The following is an 8,323-nucleotide window of genomic DNA, read 5'->3' on the forward strand; positions in this document are numbered from 1 at the left end:
AGTTTTAATAATTTAAGTCCTTTCCATTTTGTTTCTGTCCCTGCAGGTGTTCCCCAGCCACTTCACTCAGCAGCGCTGCAAGGATCTGTTAACATCTTCCTCCGACCTGGACGCTCGTCTTTGTTCAATCACCTCTGTGGGAGGGGGTGGACTTGGGGCCTCCAGGACTGGATCTCTAAGTAACCCCAGCTCCAATGCCTCCAACACCCAGAACTCCTTCGGCTCCACCGCCGCTACCCTCCAGTCTCTGGGAATCTCCACTGATTTTTGGGACCTTCTGGTCAAGCTGGACAACATGAATGTCAGCCGCAAGGGCAAAGCCTCTATGAAGACGGTGCCTCTTGGGGGCAGTGCAGAGGCAGAGGGGGCTCAGTTAAGCCTGGAGACCTCTCCTCTAGGCCAGCTGATGAACATGCTGTCCCACCCTGTAATCAGACGGAGCTCCTTGCTCACTGAAAAGCTGCTGCGTCTGCTCTCCCTCATATCCATTGCCCTGCCTGACAACAAGGCCACTGAGGTGCCTGCTGGGCACCCAACTCCACAGGCTGCCATCCCCAGCACGGCATCCAGCTCAGGAGTCACAGCCCAAATCACAACACAAGGCACAGTGTCAGCGGGCTCTATCCAGCCTACTGTGACGGTCTTAGGGGCCTCTGTGGGAGCTGTAGTCCAGGGTACATCCTCAGGGACGAGTCTAGCAGCCTCCCAGACATCCTCTACAACCATCTCTATACCCACGTCCACTGGAATAACCTCTGCAGGTAGTGTTCATTTATTCCAAGATAAGGTGTCCTCAATTCATTCAAATTTTACGGTGTGACGTTAATTTCAGTAGAAAATAGTAATGTGTATGTTTCTGGGCCATTTTGCCAAAACAGGAAAACTGAGGGGCGCTACTAGCAGCACAGAGTGTGACAACAAGATGGCCTCCAGTGGACTCACGGAGAAACAGCTGCAACTCTCTGTGGCGGTATGGGGAGAAAACGTCATATGTTGTCATTATGCAATGTTTGTGAATTTCCAATACTGCATAGAAATATGTAACTTTGCATCAAACTATTTATTATCAAGATATTAATTAATCTTAGAGAGAAAGTTGAGGGGCATGTTTGCATTGTGGCTCTGGGCTTGCACTTGTTTTGTATCTTTCTAGGATAAGGAGAAATAAGTGTAACCTACAAGTACACGATCAAAAGAATGCCTAAATAAATATGGTTGAACCGTTTCAGAGAAGCCACATCAGTGCCCATCTTAAGAGTTAAGAAACGACAACGGCAATTATTTCAGCCTTACAACCTGGACACGTGTATTTTCTGTAGCCAGACGGATCAGTTAATCCAGTCATCCAGCATATATTATATCGACACAATTGTACTGATGCAAACAGGCCCTTTTGCTTGGGAGCTCTTAAGAAGTATTGACAAGATCATCTACTCCTTTTCATTGTTTTGGACACAGGGCAATTGATCTTGTGCGTTTCTTACATTTATGCAATTTTATTAATAATCCATTAGAGGATTTTTTCTAATAATCCTTTTCCTCCTTCTCACAAGGTGTTGACGTCTCACTCATGTTCAGAAGAGGGTCTAGAGGATGCAGCCAACATCCTGCTGCAGTTATCTCGAGGAGATGGCGCCACCAGAGACACTGTGCTCAGACTGCTGCTCAGTGGAGCCAGACACCTCGGATACACTCTTTGCAAACAGATCGGTCAGTGCTGGACAACTACACAGACGCTAGTTTATTTTGCTCCTATTTAAGCAAATACAGTTTTCTCTTTACAGACATTGTTTATGCCTCCGCACCCGGCAGACGTTTGTCCACTAATCAGTTTAGTCCAACTTAGAATATATATGATATATCACATATATGTGACTGAGGAAGAAAAAAACATTTTTGGCCATGACTCACAAATTCATGTGCTGATTACGACAACTCAACACAAATGTAAAGGATAAAATAATAACGTGAGGACATTTTAGACAGACGTTGATGTAAACTGCAACTTTACTGGTTAACGTTTTCTTTCTCTCAGGCACATTGCTGGCCGAACTTCGAGAATACAACTTGGAGCAGCAGAGACGGGCACAAGCTGATTCACATTCCCCGGATGCCCCTCCTGAGGATACCTCCCTCTCAGGCAGACTCAAGGGCAAGATGTCTAGCAGGTAAGCCAGTGATGGTGCCGGGGCCCCCCAGTGACTTTAGGTTGTCAACACGCATGCAATAGAGACTGTGGTAGACCTATTCTGTTTAACCTAAAGTGTAGTTAAATTGGCTCGAGTAGCCCCCTTAGGAATCTGGTTTTGCATGAAAGTAAATGTCACAACTACAATTTCCTTTACCTGGTATGCGTTTGTTGGCTGGGGCACAGGTTTGACGGCTCGGAGAGTGTGGTCATTGTGGCTGCACAAAAACGTACACTCGGGGGACGAGAGCTCCAGCTTCCCTGTATGAGCTCACTGACCTCCAAGACGTCGACGCAGAAGTTCTTCCTGCGAGTGCTGCAGGTCATCATCCAGCTCCGTGAGGACACCCGGCGCGCCAACAAGAAAACCAAGCAAACGGGGCGATTAGGTAAGAAGACGTTGCATACACACAGTTTTTCTTGTATGCGTACAATATCCTGATTTATCAAGTGAGACAACCTTCTCCTCCCTCTCCCATTGGCCAGGCTCCACTAGTTTAGGCTCAGCCAGCAGTATCCAAGCTGCGGTGCGTCAACTGGAGGCCGAGGCTGACGCCATCATCCAGATGGTGAGAGAGGGTCAGCGGGCACGCCGGCTCCAACAGGCCCCCCCACCCACCGCCTCATCTGCCTCTGCTGCTGTCGCCGCTGCTGCCGGATCATCAGTGGCGGCCCCCCATGCCCCCACTGGTGCTGCTCCCCCTGCTGGCACGGCTGCTGCTGCCACGGTTAGCATGGGCTGCACTGACGGCAGGCATACTCATACTCACACACTGCACACACTGACAGTAGGAGACCATTTGAAAGCTGAAAGTTAAACCTTTTCTATTGTGTTGTGTCTTTTTGTGACAACACAATGCGGTGTGCAGTCACCATTCGGCCTGCTATCTCTGGTTAATGCACAGTGACAGCTGCTGCCATGATGAACACTGGCAGCTCCATTAGCAGAAAGATAGATGTGCCAGAGACTACTGCATCTTGTCTTTGCATTGACATGTTCGACTGTTGAAATTATCTAAATATGAATGTGTGCTGCCTGCTCCAAACTGTTTGATCTGTTCCACTTACTCGGTCTGTTTGCTGGCTGGCATGGCTTCATGCTTTTGGCCCTCCTTCCTTCCATACTCTGTTCAAGTTCCCCTCCTCTCACGGAAATGTCATTATGCATGGCATCATCATTCAAGATGGTTTCTAAGCAATAAACAAATGCCACTCACTAGTTATTCCATGTGTCTCCCTGTTGTTCACCTTGTGACTCTGTCTCTCTGGTCCTTCCTGGTTTGTTTTCTGTAGTCTGAAGGACAGTCGATGTCAGAAGCCCAGGCTGCACAGAGAGATGATTCTCCAATGGATGTGGACCAGCCATCTCCTCTAGACCAGGACCCTGCACCTCTGGGTAGGACTTGCTACTGTTGATGACAATTTAAAACACCTGCTGATTTGCTGTTCTTTGTTTTGTCAGTAAATGAGCACAATGTGTCTACCCTTCTCTGATAGTACCAGTAATAACTCGAGTCATGTTAACATAGACCATCTATAGAATATAGACTGATTCACCAACACTGAAACTGTTTTTTTATTTGGCTGTAATTTGACAGCATAACACGTGTACATAGTTCAGTCAATATTTAAATTCTTTGTCAGATGAGGACGGAAACGGACTATCGGAGAGTGAGGAGAGACTGCCAGACCTCCCGCTGCTCAGCGAGCAGCTGTTGTTGGATGAGCTATGGGACATGCTCGGGGAGTGCCTGAAGGAGCTGGAGGAGTCCCATGACCAGCATGCCGTGCTGGGTACGCGGAGTCCTTCTTAAGACATGCATTTCTTTATGCTGTATGCGATTTTTGATAAGAGTATTATTGTCTGTTGAAAGAGTACGGTTGGCTGATTTCGTCCCATAATGATGTTTTCTTTGTTTGCCCAGTTCTCCAGCCTGCTGTGGAGGCCTTCTTCCTAGTCCATGCCACGGAGCGAGAAAGCAAACCTCCTGTGAGGGACACCCGGGAGAGCCAGCTTTCTCACATCAAGGATGAGCCTCCACCGCTGTCGCCGGCACCCCTCACACCTGCCACACCCTCATCCCTAGACCCGTTCTTCTCCAGGGAACCATCCTCCATGCATATCTCTTCAAACCTTCCACCAGATACGCAGAAGTTCCTCCGCTTTGCCGGTGAGCCTGAAAGATTTAAGTAAGGAGAATGTTAAAGCTTTTGTTCTGATGTTGCAGTGTCTAACAGGACTCATTGTTCTTCCTTGTAGAAACTCACCGCACAGTGCTTAACCAGATCCTGCGCCAGTCCACCACTCACTTGGCTGATGGGCCTTTTGCAGTGCTGGTTGACTACATACGCATCCTGGACTTTGACGTTAAGAGGAAGTAAGGGACATGTTCTTCCACGTCTACCTTCCACTCTCTAATAAACAAGTTTTTACAATTACTGACTTTCTGGCCATCTCTGCAGGTACTTCCGGCAGGAGTTGGAGCGACTGGATGAAGGTCTTAGGAAGGAGGACATGGCTGTTCATGTGAGGAGAGATCACGTGTTTGAGGACTCCTACAGGGAGCTGCATCGCAAAAGCCCCGAGGACATGAAGAATAGGCTGTAAGGCTCCATTGTCCCTCTATCCACCTGCGTATACTCCCAATTGAGAACCACTCAACCGGAGTCGCACTGTGCTCTCTTTCCATTACAGATACATTGTGTTTGAAGGGGAGGAGGGCCAGGATGCTGGTGGCCTGCTGAGGGAATGGTACATGATCATCTCCCGGGAGATGTTCAACGCCATGTACGCCCTGTTTCGCACTTCGCCAGGCGACCGTGTCACCTACACCATCAACCCCTCATCCCACTGCAACCCCAACCACCTCAGCTACTTCAAGTTTGTGGGTCGTGTGGTGGCCAAGGCAGTGTATGATAACCGGTTATTGGAGTGCTACTTCACACGCAGCTACTACAAGCACATTCTGGGCAAGAGTGTCAGGTATTTCAGCCACTGGCGGTTACAGCCAAGTATCCTAACTGTCCTACGTCGTGTTCTAACTGCACTAAATGTGACCTTTTCTTGAACGTGTACATGATTTGGATGTACTCCTGTGGTCTTGCCAGATACACAGACATGGAGAGCGAGGACTACCCGTTTTTCCAGGGTTTGGTGTACTTGTTGGAGAATAATGTGTCCACGCTGGGCTATGAGCTGACATTCAGCACAGAGGTTGGTGTCTGTTCTCTGAGCAATTTAATTAGCTTCAAGTGACAAATTGTTTTTTCATGCTGTATCTTCTTCACTGATGAAACTGGGATAGAGCCTGAAGGGGTTGAATCCCAAATGCTTTTTGCTGTCATACTATAAGTGCTGCAAATGTGTAATTTGCAATCTGATGGTCTTAAAATACTGTTAATGGATATTATATGTGACTAGCAGTGACACATTAAGCTGAATGAGTCGTACTGAAAGCCTGCTCTGTCTGTGTAGGTCCAGGAGTTTGGAGTGTGTGAAGTAAGAGACCTCAAGCCAAATGGAGCCAATATCCTGGTTACAGAGGAAAACAAAAAAGAGTATGTGCACCTGGTCTGCCAGATGAAGATGACAGGTGAGATTGTTAGCAGCAGGACTGAAAAAAAAAGTGTGTGTACGTATATGTATATGTACGTATATATGTATATATATATATTCACTCACTTACTCACTTACTTTCTGGAAGATGGCTGATTTATCATACGCAGCTGCTCAAATACATTGTTTATTTTCAGCTGCTTAATTGAAGAAGAAAAAATTGGTTGAAATAATTAGTTAGTTGCATTATAAAGAATGTATTTACTACAGAAAGAGCTCAGCGTTAACGTAACATATATATATATATATATATATCTATATATATATAATTTGTTTTCTAGGTGCAATCCGCAAGCAGCTGGCAGCCTTCCTCGAGGGATTCTACGAGATCATCCCCAAGAGGCTGATCTCCATCTTCACTGAGCAGGAACTGGAGCTGCTCATCTCTGGCCTGCCCACTATCGACATCGATGACCTGAAGGCCAACACTGAATATCACAAATACCAGTCCAGCTCCATCCAGGTATGGATGTGTGAACACGTGTGCTGCATTATTATTTTAATGTACTTCTACACACTTCTGAGAACTTCTACGGGTGTGTTAGGAGTTGACAACAGTAAATCAGAGATTTAAGGCTTTTTCCTTCAATGTTAATTTCAATGCTGATTCTGTACTCTCGTCTAGCTCAGTAGAACTTATGAAGACACATTTTATTGGTGGAGGTGAACTATTTTCCCCAGTGCAGAATAAAACAAAGACGGCACTATGTTGGGACACATTTATAACTGCTGCTTTTCCCTTGCGTGTTTCATTTTTTAAAACTTTTTTTCCACTATAGATCCAGTGGTTCTGGAGGGCCTTGCGGTCCTTTGACCAGGCAGACCGGGCCAAGTTCCTTCAGTTTGTCACCGGCACATCCAAGGTTCCCCTCCAGGGTTTCGCTGCTCTGGAGGGCATGAACGGCATCCAGAAGTTCCAGATCCACCGTGATGATCGCTCCACTGACCGCCTGCCATCTGCTCATACCTGGTAAAACACAGCAAGGCACACACAGTGAGAACAATATTGGCAGAACACAAAATTGTGAAATTGTAACATTGTTTTTTTTTTCCTCTTTTTCACTCTCAGCTTTAACCAGCTGGACCTCCCAGCGTATGAGAGCTATGAAAAGCTGAGACACATGCTGCTGTTGGCCATTCAGGAATGCTCCGAGGGATTCGGACTGGCCTAGACTGAGACTCGTAACACACACAGACATGCATACAAACACTTGATTTAGATTTGCCTACTCCAGACACATTCACACTGATAACCTTTGAACGCACGCACACACTATCATAGACATTACTGACTTACCTGTTGAATGGCCTCGACTTACTGGTTTCTATTCCATATAAAACCAGCAAGTGAAATGGACTGATTGACATCGCGTACAACACAGAGCCTCATGTTGACACAATTGTGTGTCCCTTCCCAATTTAATGGCAAATGCAAGAGAGGATTCAGAGGATAAAACATGGACTAATATAAGAGACGTTTTCTTCATTTAGTTTGATTTCTCTGTACAAAAGGTTTGGGAGTTTATTATGTTTAATCTTTTTTGTTCTCTGGCTGTGTAAAAAGAAAAGAGTGTTGTTTGAACAGGATGGTTATAAAACCTTTGGGGGAAAAAATGTTGGTTGTTTCTTGTTGCAAATTTGTGACCTCACAAGCCTTGATAACGGGGAACATTTCTATCGGGGGTATATGAACAACTTGAGAAGTTTTGGAGATATTCACAAAAATGCACTTTTCAAAGTTTTGTGGCATTTTTAAGGAAGGATGGTACAAAAAAATTAAGAGAGAACCTGAAGAAGATAATAAAAAAAAAAGTTAACTATAAATTCCAGAGTATTTTTGGCTATTAAATCGCTGACCCAGCCTTCAGCCTTTGAATCAGAGTGGAATAACTACGTGAATAAATGCATACAATTGCGTCCATTGTCTCTTTTAACAGTGTTTTAATCAAGTTAATTAATTTCATCAAAATTCTATGTGTTAATTGTGTGTAATCACACCAAAGTACAATCTTATTATTAGACGTTTTCTACAGAAATGTTTAGTCATTTGATAGTCGATCAAGTGAGCCCTAACGATTCTGTGACGGTTGAAATCCATCCCACAGTTTACACCGACATTGATCCCAGCCGTGAGTCAGACAAACAATCAAGTACAGTCAGAACGTGTAATGACTGATGTGATCCTGAAGCCGTTATGTTTAAATACTCAGTCGGCGCATACAAGCAGCTCATAGCAGCATTGTTGGCATCTCCCATACTGACACTGGCTTAGTTTCCATCTAGTCTGAAACCATTGTTTGTACCTTTTTGATTATGTCGCACAGTATTGACGAACTGAGTACAACAAATGACAAACTGACTTGCAGTTCTTAGTATGAATTTCAATTTTTTCTCAGGGTGTCATCTGTATATGTTCATGTAACATTATCATGGTTAGAAACCTCGCAGGAGAAGCCCGGGCGTAATAACGACATAGATTCATAGGTAACTGGTTCCAGCTCGTGTCCTGTATCGTGCTA

General features: G+C 45.4%; 1 protein-coding gene across 7 annotated transcripts in view; it reads left to right on the forward strand.

Annotated features, from left to right (window-relative positions):
- The window catches only part of huwe1 (HECT, UBA and WWE domain containing E3 ubiquitin protein ligase 1), a 46,431-nt gene extending 38,739 nt beyond the window's left edge, over positions 1 to 7,692 (forward strand). For 5 of the 7 annotated variants that reach the window (XM_079273843.1, XM_079273847.1, XM_079273846.1 and 2 more), the window contains 17 exons: positions 47 to 761; positions 879 to 970; positions 1,554 to 1,710; positions 2,036 to 2,167; positions 2,362 to 2,577; positions 2,675 to 2,916; positions 3,482 to 3,584; positions 3,833 to 3,982; positions 4,114 to 4,359; positions 4,449 to 4,566; positions 4,652 to 4,792; positions 4,884 to 5,171; positions 5,297 to 5,402; positions 5,664 to 5,781; positions 6,086 to 6,267; positions 6,584 to 6,774; positions 6,874 to 7,692. In XM_079273843.1, the coding sequence (XP_079129969.1) occupies positions 47 to 761; positions 879 to 970; positions 1,554 to 1,710; positions 2,036 to 2,167; positions 2,362 to 2,577; positions 2,675 to 2,916; positions 3,482 to 3,584; positions 3,833 to 3,982; positions 4,114 to 4,359; positions 4,449 to 4,566; positions 4,652 to 4,792; positions 4,884 to 5,171; positions 5,297 to 5,402; positions 5,664 to 5,781; positions 6,086 to 6,267; positions 6,584 to 6,774; positions 6,874 to 6,976 (3,300 nt within the window). In that variant the 3' untranslated portion in view covers positions 6,977 to 7,692. Of the gene's footprint in view, positions 1 to 46; positions 762 to 878; positions 971 to 1,553; positions 1,711 to 2,035; positions 2,169 to 2,361; positions 2,578 to 2,674; positions 2,917 to 3,481; positions 3,585 to 3,832; positions 3,983 to 4,113; positions 4,360 to 4,448; positions 4,567 to 4,651; positions 4,793 to 4,883; positions 5,172 to 5,296; positions 5,403 to 5,663; positions 5,782 to 6,085; positions 6,268 to 6,583; positions 6,775 to 6,873 lie in introns of all 7 variants that reach the window. The other 2 variants (XM_079273845.1, XM_079273849.1) reach the window with 2 other exon arrangements.
- The last annotated feature ends 631 nt before the right edge of the window (positions 7,693 to 8,323 follow it).

This window comes from Melanostigma gelatinosum (genome assembly GCF_949748355.1).
Source record: "Melanostigma gelatinosum genome assembly, chromosome: 8".
NCBI classification, from domain to species: Eukaryota; Metazoa; Chordata; class Actinopteri; order Perciformes; family Zoarcidae; genus Melanostigma; species Melanostigma gelatinosum.